Here is a 22,979-nt window from a genome sequence, read left to right on the forward strand (position 1 = left end):
AGCTTTTAAGAAACAGCTTAAAACACCTTTGCTTCAGTTAAATCTAATATATGCTAGTTACTGGCTTCCTCCTCTATTGTCCTTCTTCAGGTAGCAGAGCTGTATTTATAAATAATTTAAAACAGCACCCAATTCTATTAGGATGTTACTAAACAAACAGCAAGGCCTCGAATTCCAAAAGAACATTGGTTACTCTTTTGTTTATCGTCCTTCATATAATTTAGTCAAAATTTTGGTATAATATAACTTATAGCTTATGCAGGAGTTGAATAGCTTTTTTGCAATTACTCTGGCTCAATCTATAACAATTCATATACAGCATTATACAATTATCCACTTAATACTTCCCTTTCTCAAACAGCCATTTCCTATGGCAAATTATTGTAACTGAGAATTTCAAAAGTGGTTTATGATGTAACCCATGAGCCAAAAACAAAATTTTATTGAAATGCTTGTATGTACCTACATATTTTGAATATGTAATTTCTTTACATGCAGTCTCCATGTAAAGAAAAAACAGATCTATAAATTTATCATATTTTATTTATTTACAATATGTAAATTTAAACAGCCTCACTGATAATTTATATAAATCAAGTTACAGTAAAACATTTAAGTTCCTGTAGTGGCAGATAAAAAAAGTGGGCAGATGAAACTAGAAAACTTCAAATGTTTCTAAAAGAACCTCAGCTTTAAAACTCTCTCATAAAATGAGTTGTGATTATTCTATACCTTTTCTGACTACATAGTGCTTCAGGCCAAAGCCAATGCTCTTATCATAGGTATTTTACTCCAAAACTATAGCAAGTTTTTATTTAACCATATTTTTCAAAGTAGATACGAAGAAAAACATAGTATTCCTGTATGCCTTTTATGTGTACTTATTCCCCTGGAATCAGCAAAAATGCCATTTGAAGGCAACAATAAATTTCTAGAGCCTCTCAATATTTCTTTAACATGTGACCACAGATAGCTATCAAGTGAACTATTCAGGAGCATTTAAAATCAAGATGCTCTGAAAGGACATAAATAAATAACATAACTGGTTTGACTTGAAAACATAGTGAAAACAGATTCAGTCAAAAATTGAGCTTGTACTTAAAAAGATAACACTGAAACCAAGAAGACTTAATGTTCAGCTTTTGGCTGGACTGTGCCTTGGTAAATAAAAATTTACCTTTACTTTGAATAATGTAATAATCTAAATACTTAAGGTCTTTTCTGTCATTATTTGATGAACCCCATAGCAGACATGGTCTGGGACATTTATAGAGTATCACAATTCTTCTCTTACAAAAAGAAAAGAAAAAAGAACCCTACAAATTTTAATGATAGCCTATCTTGCAAGAATTAATCTAAGGTAAAAAGAAAAATCAATACAAATGTAATGGGGTTGAAGAGCTATTACCTATTGTGAAACATTTCCAAGGGTTTCTAAATTTACAGTTACTAGATATTTATTAAGCAAGCCATAAGCCTAATTTGAATGACCATCTGAAGTTTTCTACATCATGGTTTATTAATGTGAATACTAGCATTTCTCTCTCACCTTTTTCCATATTTCTTGTTGGATCTTGACTTTAGTTTCTATTTTAATCAATTTTATTATCCTAAATTAATTAACAGAAAAAATATAAGCAGAATTCCAAGTCTGTCTGCCTGCCTGTATCTAGGTATCTTTGTATTTTACCCTTCTGCTCGAAGGTCTTCTTCCTTGCTCCTTTGTCAAAGAACCCATCAATTCACCCACTAATTACAGTGTTGGCACAAAATTTGCTGGCTTTCATGAGGAGTTCCAAACTTCTATTAAGCAGATTTTGCACTTATATCAAAAGTGGAAACTAATTTGATGTTGGTTTATAAGTGAGAAACGTAAGTGAGATGAGAGGGGACCTTGATAATGAAACCTCTAATGATTATCTGAACTGGCCCATACTGTGTGCTAGTCATGTGGAGCCCCAGAAAAGAAAGCTTTTAGCATTTTTGGACTTTTTGAGAAAGTATGAAGTTTATGGAAGAATTTTCAAAAACATGCACATCTTCTAACAGTTAGCCCAGGACAGGATACTTATTCTTTCAATACTTAAAGAGAAATCACTGTTGCTACTCTACTCTTTAGCATTAATACCTGTTTATTGTTTTTCTTCTCTTCTGTGTTTTTCTTGTCATTCTTTTTGTAAGCTTCAAATGTAGTAAGATCGACACTGTACAAACACTCAGTCCATTTTCCGTAGAGTGCACAAAGTTTCTTTTTGCTGTCAAAACCCCCCCAAAACAACTAATTTTAGAAAGATTAGAAGTATTTTGGATTAGCTAGGTTCCTATATTGTACCAAAGTTACATAAAGCAGTCAACTTCAGAAGCTATAAAATGTTCTACATACTGTATGTGAACATTACCAAACAATTTACTCCCTTGAAACATTCATTTCTCCCCATGAATTTTAGTAATATATGGTTTTATTTACCTTTTGTCTTGAATGTAGCCTTCAACTTTGTGTAGTTCTTTTCCAAAAAGGCCACAAGGCTTGAAGTTTAGCAGACATTTTTCACCAGATCTATGAAAGAATGTGAAACCTCTTAATTTAGTTCAAATATACTACATTATCTTTGAGGCGTACTACTAATGGGACTTTTAAAAAATAAAGAAAAAAGACCCCTAGTCTGATGTTCAATATGTACACTGGTTTTCTAATCTATTAGTGGTAACACACCTTTTCCTGACACTGCCAACTTTACTTGTTGTTTATTGTTGTCTTGAAATTAAAGTGGCTGTTCTATTAATGTTGAATGTGAAGGAAACTTCATTTTCAAGCCAAAAAGACAGTAAATTTCCAACTTACTTATGATTAGTTATTTCCATATTCCCATATTGCTCAATCCAAAGCTTGCCCACAATAATATTATGTACACAGCATGTAGGATTTGTCCATGTGTATGCCTCATTGTGTCTGAAAGGGAAAGTAACAAACCAATTAAGATTCACACAAGGCTTTTAAAATGACAGTATTATCTTTAAAGTGGACAGATCAAGATGCTAATCTATTCTCTCCCATTAGCAACGTAACAGGGAATGTGGCAGTATCTCTCTCACACAAAAGTTGACTTGATGTTCTCCATGGCACAGATAATCCAGGAAAAAAGATCTGCTGATAGAAGCAAGTTGTATATAATATACAACTATCATATTAATATAATAATATGAATTCCTAAAGACATGGCAATTCCAGAATACTTAGGTTATTTTCAAATTAAGAACAATACTTACTCTATGTCGTTTCCTGCTTGTCAAATACAGATTAAGACCAATTTATAAGAGGTAGTGACATAAAAAGTGCTTTTAATAAACCACAGATACTTTACTATCATTTATGTTCACACAATGGATTGAACTTCACTCATTCTATGTCTGCATTGCTCTCAATCCCTAACTTTTGCTAATCTAGCCCAAGACTGTCTATAATACTTTTAGTGTTACAAACTGCAAGCAGTCTAAAAATAGTTATACCATCACAGCACAAGCCTAAAACAGAAATGTAAAGAATACAGTAACATTCTTTAATCAACTGTTAGTCAGTTTACACAGTGATTATACAGAACCTAGCAAGAGAGAGAGGAAGAGAACATTGTGTTGATTCAATAATAGACAGCTTACTTGCATTCTGTTGCAGAGTCCAGTATTTGTGCTAGAAGGGGCATTATGTGTGTGCCACAAGAACTTCTTACAAAATTAGCAGTGCAGTAACACAAGGCCCACCATTTCTACCTCACTTTTCTCATAGGAACACACCTGTTCTATCACAGGAATATTTTGATTTTTCCTCAGTGGTGCTGAACATAGGATGCTGGAACAAGCTAAGGTGAAGGCTCTGCTGTCTATTGCTCTTAATTAAAGATGTCAAAGGTTGAACTTACAACATTTTGAATGCAAAGGATAAACTATAGTAAAAACAACAGCAGCTTTCAGTTCAGATCTAAGTGAAGAATTAGGAAGTATAATTTCAGGAGCATTTACAAACAACATAGTGATAATTATGAAAAGAGCCACACAAATTCCAGGAGTACATGAAGTAATAAATAAAAAAAAACAAGTTAAACATTATTTAGGATGCGTATGTTTACGTAACATACACATTCTAAAGAATTAAGGACTTCACAAAGAATCTGGGTTAGTTTGGCACAATATTAACTTGGGGGCTGGGGGGTTCCTGTGGTTAAATAGATATTGCCTTGGATGCCAATTTTCTGGCCTTTTATTTATTTAACAAGGCATTTCAGCATTAATAATTGCCTCTGTCTATCGAACACTTATGCTAAAGAAAAAAAACCCAGATCAAAATATCCAGCATATTTTAAGATGGCCACACGTTGTATTGCCTGGCTGAATTTCCAGTAAAGGTAGTCCTCGGGTTACGACGGCAATTGGGACTGTGATTGCCGTCGCTAAGCAATGCAGTCTTAAAGTGTGATGTCAGCACAGGTGCAGGCTATGTGTGAGTCACAGAAGGCCAGGGGAGGGCCTGGAAGGGCTGGCGTAGGCTGCGCATGAGTTGCAGGAGGCCAGGGAGGGCTGGCTCAGGCCGTGCGTAGGTGGGTGGGGTGCTGTGGGTGGGAGAAAAAGGAGTGACTTGCGACCTTCCCTGCCAGATTCCCCATTGGGTTTGCTTGCGGGAAGCCGGCAGGAAAGGTTGCAAATGGCAATCATGTGACTGCAGCTCCCTGTGACGTGGCAATTGAGAGCTGGGCAGACGAACCCCTGGATCACAATCATGTGACTGCGGGGGTGCCCCAATGACTGGAACTTTGAGGATTGGTTGTACATCCGTTTTTTCAGTGCCTCTGTAACTTCATTTATCTGTGAAGTTCAGTAAGATGTGTTCGGCCACACATCCAGTTCATTCTTTAATTCAGTTCAGAAGAAAGCACTTAAGCCATTTAATCCCATCCTAAATTCTTCAGAGAAAGGACAGAATAAAAGCATAGTAAAGAAAACTGTTGGTTGACTTTTTTTAAAGTTTAAGTGTCATTGATGGCCATTTAAAGTTTTTGTAATTAGCCTACAGTATTTATGAAACCTTTTGATAATTATGGATTGACCTTTTTGTGGTTTTGTACTATAACATTAATGCATTAATACTATCAGCACATTGATCATGAGACAAACCTTACACTAATTATCATCATCTCCCAATTCCACCTTCTGTAATACCTCACTTTTAGGTAGTAGCAAGCAATCTATGCATTTTGAATGGACATGGAGTGAAACAGCATCTCTCCACATCTTCAAAGAAACCTAATATAGGTTGCTCTTCTTCACACCCTCCCAAGTGGACCAAGAGGGACAGCCGACTTTGGGCCAAAATCTTTTGTCGAAGGTGACTTCAGCTTTGTATCTTACAGATATAGTTCACTCCATCTGAATTTCATTCAGACTCTATATTCCCTTATCGTTAATTGGCCTAAAGGTGTCAATGCCTCCCAGTAGCTGGATCTTGTCAAGTTGACTTTCTTCTTCCTCTTCACTTACTTTTCATGCTGCCATTGTTATAGCTCTGTCAAATGAGGCAGGTGGACTGAGAGAGTCAGTTTTTAGTACTGAACATTACAGGGGTAAATATACTGTAAACATTCCAAAAATTATCAAGCTTGACCAACTTACTCAAGAAGTTTTAGAGTTATTATTCCCTTTGGTTCTGCTTCAACACTCTTTCCCCAAAACTTGAGTTTAGGATAAATGGAACCATGAAATACAAAGTCATTATTCAGTCCTTCAGCATAAAAAGCACTGATTGGTGGGTGATGACTAACTTGCTCTGAGATGAGTCTGAATCCAAGATCCTCTCTATGCAAGGAAATAAAATGATAATTAGCAATGTTTTTCTACAAAATGGGGTAAATAGTAAACATTTCCACATCAATTTTTATCACACAAAATGCTTTTCAAATAAACAAATCGAAATCTTAATTACTGGAATAGTTGAGGGCAAGCTATGTTTTCTTAACATTACTAATAACAATAGCATTGAGCTATACAGAAAAGACATGAAAAGTATTTCCCAAATGAAGGCTTTAACTAATCTAGCCACTAAGTAGGGAGTCAATACTTTAACACTGCAAAAACCATATACTGGCTAATTTCATCTTTCTAGTTCACACCCCAGTAAGAATACCTAGAACAGTTTAAGTTACTGTATATATTACCTGACAAGTTCATATGTTTCTCCAAGTAATGGATTGAATGGCTTTCCTGTACGTTCCCACTGAGAGGCTACGGCTGAGACAGCAAAAGCAGCTACACACTGTTGAAAAAGCGATTTACAAACTATTTATACAGTATTGGCTTTCAGTAGAAAAATCTTATTTAAGCTGCAGCTTTTGAAGCGTTAATTCTCATAAAGTCAAGACAGTTTCACTTGAGTCAAGCTCAGCTCCTAATGACTATATGGACACATCCCAGTTCTCTTCTCATTCAAAAAAGGTAGCGAGAAACATTTAAAACACTTAAAAGGGAGACTAAATTATCACCATTACTTTTTAAGAAGTTAAACAAACCTGCTTAAAGCTAAATTGCAGGTCAGATATTCAGCAGCTTCAATACCACTGTAAAAATCCCATTCGATTTTATTTCCTCAAATACCCTTCACTTAAATTCCTAATATTTTCTAGAAATAAACAACCCAATTATTTTCCAACTCTTGAGAATAGGAGTACCTTCATTCTTTCAACTGGGTCAGCAAGCAAGCTGGCTTTATGAATTAAGTATGTATGCTCCATGTATTCTGTCAGTCTCTGTAGGAAACTCAGAGGCTCATTAAAAATTACTGGCATAGTGATCTTGGACAGCTCCTAGCAGAAATTTAAAAGCAATATTAAATGTACATGAATGTTTATATAAGCAGTATGTTATTAATGTCTGAGGGGTTTCTGTTTACGATAAAAAGTTAGGCTACTAGCAAAAGAAGTAAACATGAACCTAAATATAAGATACCTATACTTTTAATTTAAAGAAGAGCCAACATGGCTTGATGAGGATCATATTCAAGTTTGTCTAGACAAACCAAACTGTACGTGCATACTGAATCTGAAGATTGTGATTCTAGACCAGTGTCCTCAATCCAACCTTTCTCACAGGGTTGTTGCAAGGATAAAATGGGTAAGTAAGAGAAGAACTATGCATGGCACAAGGGCAGGATTAACACAAACACTGTAGTATCGTCAAACCGAAGTTACACGAGAATAGAAAGATCAAGCCCTTATTAGGCTTTGCTTTACAGTGACTAACAACCATTTGAGAAAATATTCAGGACTCTTCAATACGCATTAGTGCAAAGAGTCAATATTAACTGGGTGATTTCACTTATACATTTTTTAAAAATCCAAAACATTCTGCTAGAAATGTGTTTGTAGGATATTTAAGAGCTTCAAACAACTTCCTGGCTGGCAGTGTTTACATGACTATGCAACAGTTTCTCAGTGACCTTGCCTGAAGCTAATGGAAAATAGGAGAAAGTGTACAACTGACTGCAGTCTCACTCCCATCTTTGCAGGAAAAGGCCACTTGATGCCTAATGTATATACCAACTTCCTGAACAATTTTCTCACCTTAGATCTCTTTGTACCGCTAATTAGTTTTACTAAGTTCATGTAGGCTGAAAATAATGCACTGAAAATTTTACAAGTGAATAAATAAAAGGACATTTCCTAAGTGTGATGTCTTCAAGTATTGTTTTTAAATGATACACTGTATTAATTTAAACAAGAAATACATTCTTTCTTTCTACGTGCAAATTGAAGATCCAACAGTTCATAACTAATGCCTGGCAGGAAAGCACAAAAGGTCCCCAATTGTATACCAATGGACCATGGTATTCAACCCAGCATACCTCGTGTTGTTGTGCTGAAGCTTGCTGGAGTGACATAATGCTGCCATGTTTGGGGCTTATGGTTGGTAAGGGTGGGAGAAGGAGGTGGCAAGACAAAGAACTTTGTGATTTCTATATAAAAAAAAATGGGGTGGGCGTTCTGTTTATTTCTAAAACAGAAGATATTGTATCTATGTATGTGCCATGTTAATGTGAAGCTTTGCATAACATATTGCAAAAACTAGCTGGTTCTAGTAAAAAGGTATCCTTTTACATTCCTTTAGGCTAGGAGTGGAAAACCTTTGGCCTTGTAAATATTAATGAACAATGACCTGCAGCACCTGATATGACTGGCTGCGCTAACTGGAACTTGTGGTTTAGCAGGATCTGGAAGACCGTTCTTCCAGGTTCTACAGGTTCTTCCCTCTTGCTCTAGACACCTGCTTATGTTCTTATGCAGAAATATGAACAATTTATGTTTTTATATTATAATACATATTGGAAATTTTGTAGGTATGTTTTAAGAGCTTAAAGAGTTTCATGTGCTTTAATCTTTACAACAGTTATTTAATCCAGGCCATAGGTCCACCTCTAAACTCTGAGAGACCCAAAAAGAAAAATAGCCTGTTAAAAATAGCCATTAATGGTAACTTGGCAGAGAATATGATTGGTGGGTAGTATGTATGCAGCATCTTCACACAAGTTTTCGTTGTTTTCTTTAAGTTTGGGGAAATGCAGATAAAATGAGTTGCCTTTGTGAATGAGATGGTATGTAAGCTTATTAAATAAATAAAAATAATGATACCATCTCCAGCAAGTTGGTAGAAACTCAGTGAAAGAGAAACTTATTTTTCCATGATATGGGAACCGTTTTCACCCTTCCTAGGAATGTGACTCAACGCTGCAGTTCTTTTAAAGTGATGTTTTGTAAACATGGATCAGAGACTGTGGCCTAAATTTCTGGAATGTTTCCTGGATTATGGCATTTCCCTCACTCTGTACCAAAGCATCAACACAAATATACTACATGTTGTACTTCACAAAATATTTTCTTTGGGAAGGGTACATTTACTAGAATTTCTCAGTGATGTCTGTGCATTGGACATCAATGCGATTCACAGAATGTGGAAGGATTTTGACAGTAGTGGAATGGGCTAGAAGCACTCTTTAATGCATTCTATTACAAAAACACACACCCAATGATTTATTTCAGAAATTCTGTAATTAAAACATAATGAAACCATAAATAGTACAAATTTATAATTAAACTATGGCTGTTAAAAGCTGTATTTACCTACCATTCCAATGCACTTTCTCAAGATGCTCCAAATACTAAAATCATTTCTTGAAAACATTGGACAGGGCAGGCTTGTTCTAGATTGGAGTTGAGGCAAGAACACTATTTAGTCTTGAACAATATGCTTTCAGATTAATTACATAAAATATATATCTTGTACTGTTAAAACTAAATCCTGAACCCAGGCCTATCTACCCTAGCAGTAGAAGCCAGGTCCTAACAACCACTCCTCTTCCATACCTACTAACTCATGAGAAGTTCTCTAAATCATTTGTTACAGACCACAGCTTTGCTTCCTACTGTAAAATTTCCAACTGTTTTGTGAGAAGCAAAAATGCACCTTTGGTTTTGAGACAACCAGTGCAGATAACTGATTTGATGTGAGCCTCATTATACATGGGAATACCATAGACTCTTTATCTGGGCACCTTCCTGATGTGTGTATCAACTCCCAGAATTCTCAGTCTCTCATGCAAGCTGGAATTCTGGAAGCTAGTTTACATATTTGGAAGCTGCCCAGGTTTGTTTGTTTACAAATATTTCTTTCCCACTCAGCTCCTAATAGTCCAGGTTATTTACACATCAAAAGTTACTTATTTTAAAAAGTTATTAGTTGCAGATGCCAACATCTTTTTTGCACTGTCAGAGCCTTCCCAGAGTGAGCGAGCAAGTGGTTAAGCAACTAAACCTTTTGGCTTTTTTTTAAGTTTTGGAACTTTGAGTGGGTTGTTAAGGGCTTAAACTGGATGCTTTAAAAACACTGAGCTTCCTCAAACCACTGCAATAGATCCTAAACCTATCCAGTTTTGGAATTCAGTCTTTGACATGCTGTGCAAAGCTTGATGGGGCATTTTAGAAAAAGTGCCCACTCCTGAAGTAAAACTGGGGGTCATAGAGACCTATCCTTGACTTAATGTTGATAGGTAGGTTCCCCCAATGTAATTATAAAGTTGACTGAACTGTAGGGTTGGGAAATCTTGTTAAATTCTTTGCAATCAAATCCTTTCTCTCGTCGTAGTCAGTTCAATGGCATTGAATAACCTGAATCATATTATCAGAAAAACCAATTAGCTAGGGAGCACTCAGTGCTGAGAGGACAAAAATAGTTCTGGATAGCCATCCCTGCCTTCCCATTTTTTGAACACTATATATATAGATGTTTCATACATGTAGATTTATAAAAGTTCCAAAACTAATTCTAAATTGTACAAAAACAAGGACACTCATGGTCACTGTTCAATTGTTTCTTACAAGAGTTGCTCCAGAATACAGATGAGTTTTGCAGCATAACTCATCATGCCCCTGGAAGATAACTGTGACCTTTCCCAGTTAGAGCTTGAAGCACAGAAGCCTGGAAAACCAGTTTCACTAGAGCCCATAATGGACAGAAAAAATGAACATGCATATTGTACAGGCTGTAACAGTTCTTTATGTCACTAACTTATCTTCAGAAAAGTTCCCTTTTTGTATGTCTTTACTGAGTGACCTTAGCTCAAATTCACTCAATCTTTTGCGAATAAGAGAGCATTGATTTTTTTCATCACTAGCAGTTCAAAAACCCATCACCATCCTAGTAAATGATTAATTTTTAATTGGGGATACGGCTGTGCAATCCCTATGTTCAAATCCTTCCTTCCTTCAGTTCATTATATGGATTTGGGTAAAACCACTGTGAAACTATCTTTCCAAGTGAAATTAAAGGAGACAAGAATTTGGCCATAAGCCCTTATGATGAATTGAGAAGACAAGATTACATTTGTAACTAATCTCCAAAACACATTAAATTATCAAAATCACAGAATCATAGGGTTGGAAGGGACCTTGGTCTTCTAGTCCAACCTCCTGCCGAGGAATAAACACTGAATGTCAAGAAAAACAAATAAAAAAGCAGTATTCAGTAAGCTAAGAATGTTGAGTATATTAAAACAGAACATAATCTTGAGGAACATGTGTACTTTTATTACTGTGTAGGATGGAATGCCTCTATTTCACAGGATAATTTGTTCTTTATATTTTTAGCCATTTGACCTGAGAAATTGTGCTCAAAATCCATTGTTATTGATATGACCACATTAATTAAGGACACATAAATGGTTTCCATAAAATTCAGCTATTTTTTATGTGTTATTACTTATTTATTTTCTATCCCGCTTTTATTGTTTTTATAAATAACTCAAGGCGGGGAAAATACCTAATACTCCTTCCTCCTCCTATTTTCCCCACAACCACCACCCTGTGAGGCGAGTTGGGCTGAGAGAGAGTGACCGGCCCAGCTGGCTTTCATGCCTAAGGCGGGACTAGAATTCACAGGCTCCTGGTTTCTAGCCCGTTGCCTTAACCACTAGACCGGAAGAAACCTACTTCTCTTCTGGCTGAGTAATCAGCCTTCAGTCCCAGCCATACTGGAGGTGTATCAAACTAGACCTATGCCTATTTTAAATGAAGTCCTGTCTAAGTCACAACTGCTCCAAGTCTCAGAACGGGCCACATTTTACACAACACTGTTTAAATCCCAGAAAGGCATGCAAATGGTCAAATCTCCTACCACAAGTTAAGTTGGGGGGGGGGGAGGTAGAGAATATTTTCTATGATCTCTTGTAGAACTTCCAAGATTATCTAAAAACAGAACTGTGATGCTCCCCCCCCCCAAATCTTCATTCCTTTGGCAAATCCTCCAGTGGTTATTTTTCTAGACCTCTAAGCAAAGGTCAAGAAAAGCTTCAAAAAAATAATAACCTTATATTCCCCTTGCTCCTTCTGTTGCTTTCCTGAATCTTATAGGATCCAACAGCTGCAGAAAACCTTCCTAATCCCACTGACCACTCAATAACCCTTTTACAAATAACCCTATTTCCCAAGACTTCCTCCTTAAGTTCAATACCTCACTCCCAACCCTCAGCAAATGCCCTCCTTCCTTAAAGTGGCTGGTTTTTCTCCAATTAAAATGATACTCACTTATATTTCACTGGCAATACTACTGACCAGTCACAACAAACAACAGCTTACACTGTCACCTGTATCCTAGATGAGCACTGCTCATTCTCAAACCACTCTTAACTCAGTTAAATCCTGACTGCATGCTTCACCGCAGATGATGCATGTTCAAATTTTCATGACAACATGTTTTCACTGAGTAGTATAGGAGAAGCCAAGCTACCAGAAGGAGAAGGCAAAAGCAGTGGAAAATGGAGGAAGAACAGTTAGTTCCTGCAACCTCTGATTAGCAAACTGTTAGATTGTATTAGATTGAATAAAGAAAGAAACTACATCATTCCAAAAGTGAAGATAGAATTGATCAGTGAATGATCACTTTTAAAATTGCATAGAAATACATAAATCGTTTTTGGCAAAATTTAATTATGGGTTCTTAGGTGTTGTCATCCAAAGGAAAAAAAATGTTTTTTTTGTATTTTATATACCACATTAACTATATGTACACGGCAGTGCCTTGTTGTATTTGTGTTACTTAGGTACAAACAGTCAGATTTTGTTCAAAGAACTTGACAGATCCTGAAAAACCCTTGCTTGAGATTCTTAGCTCTTGAAAAACATCAATAGTTCCAGACTGTGTGGATAGAAGTCATAAAACCCAGATATAAACTGTGGAATATCTTCTTATGAAAATTTCTTTTCCCTCTATTTAGAGGTTCTACCTTGAAAGAATCTGTCAGCTAAACTACAAATACTATGTCTGGGAAAAAAGCAGAAGTCCTTTCACAGGATAAACCTGCATCCAGTAAACATTTTGATCTACTTCAAGAGAGACAGGAAGTCCCCTTTATAGAACAAGTCCTTGATCCAGGATATCTGAAAGAAAATTCACAAGTGAGAGAAATATTCTCCATTTCAGAAATAACCTGTGAAGATCATCAGAAAGATAATTCCTTGCATACATTTCCAACTGTGGACCAGCAATAATTATCTCTTATTTCTAGGATCAGGTTTTTAATTTTCCTTAGCAGTATGAACTGCAGGAGAGTATTTTACAGTTAGATTTTTTTTTCTTCACTTGGCTATTAGAATGCATAAGAAGATATTGATGAGAGGAATAAGATACAACAAAATAAATCATTTATAAATTTTGGCTGATAAAACACCTTTGGTTTTATACTATTGTATTACTTTTTTGCTTATGCCAAACTAATACCAAAACTAATTTTGATCTAAAGGTAGTTTGCTAGAACAGAAAACCACATGTCTATTTAAGCTGAGTTTCAAAAAATGAAGAATCTTTATAGATTATGACTTTAGTTTCCAGAAACACTTTTTTTCCTGATTTGCCACAAATCTTCATGTTTGTTTTTGCAATAAAGAACATGTATTACTTTTTAATATCAAAACTGAGAAAAGGGACATACATTTATTTAAAATTAAGGTTTTAGAAGTGCTTCCAATTGAATTATTCCAAATATTTACGACAGTTTCCCCATAATTGTTTTCAAGCCATTAAAAACAAGAATTGTGAAAAAAATAATATTTCAAATTGGCTAGAAGGTTTTGGCAAGCTAAATAATATGTTTAGACTATACTAAATTAAGCTGATCAACCTGAATAAAAAGGTGGCATATAAAAAAGCAAGCAAACATTCTAGGTAAATCTCTCTGCCTCTTTATATAACCACATGTGAATGTTATTCCCATACTGTAAAAATGGGCCTTACCTTTTTATGGTAAAGGGCCAGAGTTAATATTTGGAAGGAGCTCAAGAGGTGGATGATGGGGGTGGGACTGTGATGCTACAAATGGCTGGGGACAATTTTTTGCTTTCCTAGCTTTGGGGAGAGCTTGGAGGTGTATACTTGTTTTCTTAAACTACTTTAAGATCACTTCATGGCTTACCTTAAAACTCTCATGTGGTTTCTGCCTCAGAATGGCAGTGAACCATATCATCAGCCATTGGAGTCAAAGGAAAACCACATGACTCCACCCTTTTTCTGCTACAGAAAAAGGGACTCAGAGACCACAGAGACTCTGGGATGAAAGGCTCTTTAATATGTGAAACAGAACTATCATAGTTTCCTCATTATTACTGAACAGAACCTAGTACAAAATGTTGCAGTATAGTGTTTTCAAACAGGTTGGTACCTGGTTACTTTTTTCAGGATATTCCATTCCATCCCTTCATCTTTCTTCACAAGTCAGAATTTGCAGCCATTGCTTAGTTGCTTTTTTGTTTCTTCTGCAATCTTTGGAGATCTTCATGTTCTTCTGTTTGAATCATGCTCTTCAGGCCTCAAGAGTACTACTACTCAGAGAACAAATTTCTTCTTAGTGTAAAGATGTGCCAAAGAGTCAAACTTCAGGTCTGGATCAAAATTAGGAATTTTGAATGAAAATTCCCTTTGGAAATATTGAAATTGGTAAGACAGTGTTTCCCATTAAATGAAACATATGGGTTTTGTTCCTCAAGTTGGACATTAGATGCAGAGCATTAGCTGTCCATGTTGATCACAGTTTTGGTTTTGCAAATATTCCTGATATTCTCAGCTTCTTCAATCATGTACTTTCAATATTACATATGTACAGAAAAACAGAACATGCAAACTATTTCAGTAGCTCAGTAATAATCCAAGATTATATCAGTGACCCAGGAGAGAAAAAAAGCACAGCAAAGCAAATCCTTCATATGTAAAGTTAGCTTTAGCTCCCCTGTTGTTCAGACCCAAGCCCATCTCTATGAGATATGCATAGACAACATTCACAGGATATGTTTTGCCTACTTGTGGTTTGTATGGCTACCTAACCCTGCTCTGTTTAACCATGGCTTGAAATATCTGAACCTAGAATCCTATCTTGATTTATTCCCCCACCTCTTGCCTATCTACAAAGGTATTCAAGCAAGTACAGCTTTAAAAAAATGAAAAGAAAAAGAAAAACCATAACTCTTTTGGTTAAACTGCATTTTCCTGCCTTTCCCCAACCTCTGTGTGTTCCAGGCAACATTTTTCTTTCTATGCCCTGCTTCTTCCTGAGTACAAGATTATCAGATCTCTCCCTTCCCCAAACAAAATATCAATTTCATAGAAGGCAAACTAGTGATGCATAGACAATTATACAGACAAAACACATAAAATCTGTAACAGCCCTACTGAGTTCCCATAAATGCATACCCACGAACAAAATCCTCAAAAATATTCACAAAATCCTCAAAAATATTCAGGCAAACACATTCCAAATATACATACAAACTGATACAAAAAGGCTTACTCTACCCCAGCCTTTCTCTACCTTTTGACCCTGAAAGAATCCTTGAAAAATAGTTCAGGCCTTGGGGAACCCCTGCACATTCAGGCTCAAATAGAAGTCACAAAATTATTTTTGTAAGTTTCATGTGTAGGCCTGTGTATATGCATTAACAGTGTTCTTAAACTAAAAATAAAGAATGAAACTTACCTCTTTAATGTGAAGTTGCCTGAATTTGAAATAATTTTTTAAATAAATTGTGATCTCCCAGGGAACCCCTAGTGACCTCTCACAGAACCCTAGGGTTCCATGGAACCTGGCTGAGAAACCCTGCTCTACCCACTCAATCCCCCCCCCCAAAATCCTAAACCAACTGTACATATAGACTTCACACCTACACATAAATATACAAAACAAACCCCATTTAAAGAACTCAGAAGCATAAACACAACACAACACAGCCATCAGCCACACACATAAAACCCAGCTCCCCAAATTCCAATTTATACACAGGCCAAACTGACTTTTCCAGCTTTGGGGCATTTGGATACCAGTGGAACAAATGGATAGGAAGCCATGGAAACTATTACCTTGCATGGTTTATTGAGTAACCTGGCTTGCTCAGCAAACCTTGATGACAAATCCTGGCTTAGGGTGATAAACATCAAAAGTGGTTTCTTGCATTGCTCCCATTCCATTTTGCCCTGTACCCAGACCAATCAGGACCAAGCTTTTCACTCTGATTTTTATCTGTATCTAGGTTTTATCTAACTGTCTTGCCTTCTAAATAAAATGACCTGCTTTCCCATTCATCTCACTCTACAACCCCTTTATTGCTATGGCCCAAATGTGAAGAAACCAGCTTTATATGTTACAGTACTAAGTTTTCTGACAGAGCCTCAACTCCCATCAATGGCCGAGCTTCAAGATGCGCTTTACCCCACCTCCAGTTCATCCCTTGAAATAATGTTGGAGAGAAAAGCAGTCACACAGCAGAAGCCAATAAACCACCTATTGCTACCATCAACAAAGCATCAAGTCATTACTTAGATAATTTAGTTTGGGATGGGAGCCATTATCACTTCCTTTTGAACAACAACAAACAAACAGTGCCAGTACAATACGGTCGTTAGAATATACAGCTTTTTATAGCAAGAGCAAATCTGGAGTTTTGAGAGTATCCTATGGGTTTTCAGTGGAGGTTTACCTACTCACAAAATGCTGCCAGAGGCCATGGGTAGTCAAAAAGCACATTTTTGGCAGAAGGTACACTGATGTAGTTGCTCCTCACTAGCCTCCCAGGATGCTTTCTATCACTTCAGCTCATCTTTACCTTTCCTAACATTTAACATTCCTTATATTTCCTAACAAACCTCAGGGTTACACCCACCCAGACTTTTTATTTCTAAAGATGCGGTGGGGTCCAAAGCATCCTTGACAATAAAGACAGATACTACAATCGAAACCAGAGACATATCTTTTGAGACTGATGGATAAACAACTGGAAAAATCATATGGAACTTTGTTTTTATATATGATAACTGGAGCGACACTTCTATATGCTCAAAGGTGGAAAGACTCGATATTACCTACAATGGAAGAATTGATGGTAAAGTTGATGGAGTTGGCTGAGATGGCGAAATTGACAGCTTTGATTAGAGAAAAGACATTGACTAATTTTATGGCAAATTGGAAGCCCCTTTTGGAACAGGAGAGAATGTAATTATGATATACGGATTGGATGATTAATAGTATTAGTTGACAATAGAAAAAATGGAAGTTATGTTGTAACCTTAGAGTAAGAGTTTAATGTAAGTTTTACTTATATCCATTGTAGAAGGAGTTGGGAGTTATTCCTTTTTCTATTTCTGTTCTCTTCTTTTTCTGTACTGTTCTCTTTCTCTTTCTGTATTAGTTTATTAAATTTTAAAACAAAGAGATAAAATCCAGCAAAGTTATTATAAGAAAATAAAGACAGATACTATACTTGAAACTGGTGCTTTGCAGTCTACCATATTCCCAATTTATTTTTTATTTCAAAGAATGAAAATAGTGGACACCAAAGGAAGTGTGCATGGGAACAGTGAGTATCCACCTGTCTATTCCTAGACTAGAAACAGAAGTCTACATTCAAATCTGGATGCAGCTGCTTGAGATACTAACTAGCCAAAAATCACTCAATCTAACCAACTTCACAGAGTTGTTCAGAGGACAGAGCAGGTAGGAAATATACGATTTCCTATCAAATACAAATGTGTCAGAGAGCTAGTTTTTACACAATCTATAAGAAGAACAGAACAGAAAATGTTATATTTATATCCAGTATAACATATATGTGCATTGGTAATCTTATTAATATTAAATAATGAGTAATTTAGTAAGACACATCCGATTAACTGAGAAGCTGATATTTAATGTATTCCTTGGCTTTGTACATTCAGGGCTTTTGAAGTAATATCACCCAGGGCAGCATTTCAGTTTTCTTTTGCAATTATTTTTAAGGAAGTGTTTTAAAAAGAGTTTTATAGTACCTTTTTTCTGTGTGGTATCATATACTTCTGTCAGAAGCAGTGGAAGCCATTTCAGCTTATGGCATAGGAACAGAGCTGTTGCCTCTCTCTACATCCTCAAAATCTGCACTGCCATTGGAGCAGATTTTGGGAGTGCATAGAAAATTGCCTTCCCTAACCAAAAATGTCACATATTGCAAGCAAGCATTTGAATCCTAAGGTCCAGCCAGATCTCTCTTTTGTATGTAACATAAACAGTACTACAGTTGTTGTCATAATAGGTATTTATTACTTTCACCAAAATTGTATGTTTAGAGTTAAAACAAAATAGCTACACACATGCAATAACGTATCTTACTTCCACCCAACTACACAATTATAAATACCCCACCCCTATGATAAAACATTCACATATTTATGCTACAAATGCACCGTAATTATATGACAAGACAAGCAAACTGTATAAAAATCCCAAGATAACTAGAAACACTGAACAGCTTTATCTCCTTGGGGAAGTTTTCTGCAAAGCAAAACTCAGACTTGTTTTCCCACAGAGGCGTGACAATTGACATCAATATGCATGCAGACATCAGTTCCCTGTGTGGTGCCAGATAAGAGATCAGATACTGCAAATATAGTTTGGAAGAGGACATACACCAGTAATTTAAGTGCATACATGCGGTTCAGTTTTACTTCTCAAGAAATATTCCAGCTCCAGTGTTTTCAAAATACTACCCCAAGTCCATAAGAAAACAGTAAGAAATATATCCTTTAATTATTATTGGTAAATACAGAAGAAAAAAGAGAAGGACAAGAACATATGGGACAAGATTCGCGATATGAAAATTTAGTAATCCAAAAGCCTAATGAGAGACGTCTGTAGTGGAAAGTAAAGAAACCTCAGGGGACCAGGAAACAAGAGCCTGGAGGCTCAAGTCACCTCTTGTTTACAATTTTGGCAATGGCATTTTACAACGTTTTGTGGACACTTGCCAAATTACTGCTTGTTTCTTATCTTTAAAACAACACTGAAATTATCACTGCTTCTTTGCACAGAAAAAGCAGCCAATTGACCTGAGGATCCTGATAATACCTCTTCAATATTTTGTTTATTTATTAAATTTATACGCCACCCATCTCACTGTATAAGTGACTCTAGGCAGCTTACAGGTAAAAGGGAGTAAAAAATCTACAAAAAACTACAGTTAAAACAGACGGAGGGAGCATACTTTATATACATTTTGCACGTCAAGGGAAGAACAAATGGCGTTTTAGGGATATCTTTTCTCATTTGAGAAAGGTTACGGGAAATTAAGAACACTACTATCTAGTGATAATTAAATAAGACAGAGCTGGGAAAAAATCCTGGCTTCTTAACCACTTCAACTTGATTGGGCTTAGAAATACTGACTTTTCTCCCCAGCCCTATTCAAGATCACTAGTGACTGATTGTAGTTTCAGTAAACCTGCATTCTTTCTTTGTGGCTATACTGTCCTCCGAACAGAATGCATTACTCAGGCCAGCCATAAATATTCAGCTGTTAATACATATGAGACAGCTAGATATTGGTTAACTTGATTATATAAATCCTATTTTCATTATATAAGAAAAAAAAAGTCATTATAAAAAAAGTAGAACAACTAATGACAGGTAAAGATTCATTTTAACTGCATATAAATTGGAAGGAAAAAAGTACACGTATTAAGTTCTCCCTATACTGAAACCTGAGAAATTGGTATCTGTTACACGTAAATGAGGATCTACTGTTCTTCTTTACAGATAAAAAGAACAGATGAAGGAGCAATATGTTAACTTTTCTACACAGGGTCACTTTTTTTTGCTCTTAATGGTTTTTTAAAAAATATATATTGAAATTACTGGTTAGCTCTAATTGGCATAGAGATGAAGGAGATCAGGTAACTGGAAGCTAAAAAAGCAGCAGAGACACATTAAAAAAACATGAAGAAATAAGAGACAGTATTGATTTTAATAAGACTAATTTAAATGAGTTAGAAACGTGCATTGTTAGGAATTTCTCTATTTAGTTTGCATCGCAGTGAAGTCACAATGCTGTAGTTCATTTAATCTTTTTCCCAATATTCACCAAAAATAAAAATACGCTCCTGTTAAAGTGCAGCTGTTCTGTTCTTCTCTGTTCTCCAGAGAAGACGCCGCAGGATCCCCAGTTATCTGTTTGAGGTATCAGATGTGCTTTTGTCAGCACAGCAATAATGGCTACTACCTCTCCAGATGCTAGGCAAAAACCCTACCTGTGTTTTTTGATGCCATTTGGTAGAGTCTCTTGATTTTTATGTGCCTTTTCTTCAGACATGTTAGATGTTATGGTGTCACTAGAGTCCTCGCTGTCTTTAAACGAGAAGCTGGTCACCGTTTCAAATCCAGTAAATGATTTTTCAGATTCTGAATCTGCAAAATAGGTGAGCATCAACTTAGCAAGCTTCAAGACTAGTCTTTCACAGACTAATGGACACTATCCTCATACAGAGAACAGAAATTTAATAGCCTGTGAATGTGATACTCATGGCAGCATTCGATCAGTCAAAGCAGCATGACTGGAGGTTGCAGAACATATGGTGGTCAAATTGTTTGGCACCAAGGATTATCACTTGAGGTTGCACGTGAGCAGGTATAGCTTTTGACGGGACCACTTAGGCTATTGAGACCAATCCTGCTCAACAAAGGGATCTATATTAATGCCAAAATCCAAATTAAAACATTCCCAAGAGGTGGCAGGTCAACCTCCACTTGACAACATCCAGCTAGGTTATCACTTCCCTTGAGAAATTATTCCATTGTGTAATTGTACTTGATATAGTTCTCTAATCTAATAGAGAACCATTCCCGCCCTCCCTTCATCACAGAATTACAGAATCTGTGAGTTGGACAAGTTCTTATAGATAATAGTCCAGTCCCTTGCTGCATACACACACACAGTGTACACACACGCATACACTGTATACACATACACATACTATATATACTGTATATATTTTGTTGTTGTTAGTTGCCGTCGAGTTGTTTACGACTCATGGCAGCCCTATCTATAACAGAACAAAATGCTGTTCTATATATGTACACACACACACACACTGAACACCATTTAAAGAAATATGAATGGCAGGCACCTGAGCAAATCAGAGGCTGCCTTGGTAGGCAGGTGATCAAAAAATACACTAGAACTAGCCCCTTCTTAGCTAGTGCTCTTATGTAGAGTGCCCTCAAATATACTCTCCTATCCTGTTGCTTATAATTTTTTTTCCCAATGAAACTAGTACATGGCCTCTGTCACACTAACTTTCCAGCTGATCTGCTGCTTTTACAACGATGGGTAGAAGGACTGAGCTGGAGGTGGGGAAGGAGCTAGTGGAGAGAAGTTGGCCTATAGGAGACCAGGTAAGGGAACAAAGCTGACCAAAAGGTTCAGATATAGGGTTACTGCAAACCTTGAGGTGCTTCTGCTGTATTGACTCTCATGCTATCATCACCATTTAAAGACATGAAATAAGTGGCAACTTTTCACAATGGTACTGATTATAGACCAAGCTTTAGATCAGGAATATACCTCTTTCCCCAAGAGACAAACTTGATTTTGAGAAGTAAGCTAGGAACTACACTCTCCAAATCAGTTGTTTGGGTCAGGTATAAACTAAATGGAATAGATGTTTATTTACTATAAATATGATTAGTGAAACTATTCTTCACTAATCTATTTAACAATGCTCCCCTTTTGTCACATTAAAAATCATAACTTGAAAACATATTTCTGGAAATCTCTGGGGGATCTATTAAGGTTTTCCAGGATTTCATATTGGCCTAGACTTCAAATTGCCATTTTTCTGTTCTGAAATGTGAATTACAGGCAATGTACTCTTAATACATAGTGTGTTAAATCTAAAAAAACCCTTTCAAATCTAACCAGAAAGTCAGATTCTTTCATTTAAAAATTCATGAAGATGCACACAACCAGTGCTTTTGTTCCTGGCCTTGCTTCCAAATACGCTTCTTTCCACAGAACAAAATGGAGCTTGAACAGACATCCTGAACTGCCACCAAGATGATAAGCAAAGAATAAGTCAAAATATGCCTGTCCAGATGGGCAACATATTTGGGCTTTTCTGCAACAAATTTCAATAGCAACAGCAACATTTGAATCTGATAAATGATTCAATAAAATTAATCTGATACATTTTAGTAATATAATCTAGTAACTATAATCTGTTCTCATAAACTCAGTATCATTTCTTAAGTTGCTGCCTGAGATGGTACTTACCATACTTAGGCTTTGAATCTCACTGATAAATTCCTTTTTCATTAGACTCTTAATTTGCATTTAATAAATTGAATGAAGAGTACAGATGGCAATGAACCCAGGAATAAGAAGGTACAGTATAGCTTTTGTAGGAATTACTTGATAATGTATATATGATTTACATTTCCACCTCCCATCAAGTACAAAATTTCTTGCTCTGTTGCTCTTCACACTCAACTTTTTTTACATTTGCCATATTTGTCTCTGCTGCAATATTATGAGATATATTGATGTATGTGTATATATGTATATATATATTTCCATTCACTACACTAACATCTATCTGTCTATCAGTCACAAATACATCACTACAATATGTTTTGACACACTTACCTGATACAGCATCATAGAACTGTTCTTCACTAAGGATGCTCAGGGGGGGTGATCCTTTGACTAGCGATTGCTCTAATTCATGGTGTTCAGTGGCTAGTGTTTCTAGAGCTTCAGATAAGATCTTGTTTTTCTCTTGCTCATGCTCCAGTTTCAGATTCCTTACCTATAAGTAGAAACACATATGAATAAAATTTCATCTCTCCCAAGAACGTGAGGCTAAAAGCTATTTCAAGAATAGGCTCCAGTTTGCAACCAAACCATGTCAACAAGCTCTCAAAAAGCAGATTAAAAAGCATGAGGTATATTATGCAGTTTATGATTTTGTCATACTGTACCACTTCAGAACCATACAAAATAGAAATATTTACGAAAAAGACTTGACTAGGTCAAAACTGACAACTAAATGTAAGGCATTATGAAAAGTAATACATGCTCGCAGAGTTAAATTTTACAGTTATTAACAGC

The 22,979-nt window shown here is 36.2% G+C and overlaps 1 protein-coding gene across 6 annotated transcripts in view; it reads right to left on the reverse strand.

Annotated features, from left to right (window-relative positions):
- OSBPL1A (oxysterol binding protein like 1A) overlaps positions 1-22,979 on the reverse strand; it is a 67,003-nt gene that overhangs the window by 7,145 nt on the left and 36,879 nt on the right. For all 6 annotated transcript variants that reach the window (XM_063299195.1, XM_063299193.1, XM_063299194.1 and 3 more), the window contains 9 exons: positions 22,515-22,677; positions 20,122-20,278; positions 9,160-9,235; positions 6,711-6,845; positions 6,201-6,298; positions 5,659-5,841; positions 2,843-2,950; positions 2,468-2,557; positions 2,129-2,255 (listed from right to left, as the gene is read on the reverse strand). In XM_063299195.1, the coding sequence (XP_063155265.1) occupies positions 2,129-2,255; positions 2,468-2,557; positions 2,843-2,950; positions 5,659-5,841; positions 6,201-6,298; positions 6,711-6,845; positions 9,160-9,235; positions 20,122-20,278; positions 22,515-22,677 (1,137 nt within the window). The remainder of the gene's footprint in view (positions 1-2,128; positions 2,256-2,467; positions 2,558-2,842; positions 2,951-5,658; positions 5,842-6,200; positions 6,299-6,710; positions 6,846-9,159; positions 9,236-20,121; positions 20,279-22,514; positions 22,678-22,979) is intronic.

The sequence above is a fragment of the Candoia aspera genome, chromosome 3, assembly GCF_035149785.1.
Source record: "Candoia aspera isolate rCanAsp1 chromosome 3, rCanAsp1.hap2, whole genome shotgun sequence".
Classification (NCBI taxonomy): Eukaryota; Metazoa; Chordata; class Lepidosauria; order Squamata; family Boidae; genus Candoia; species Candoia aspera.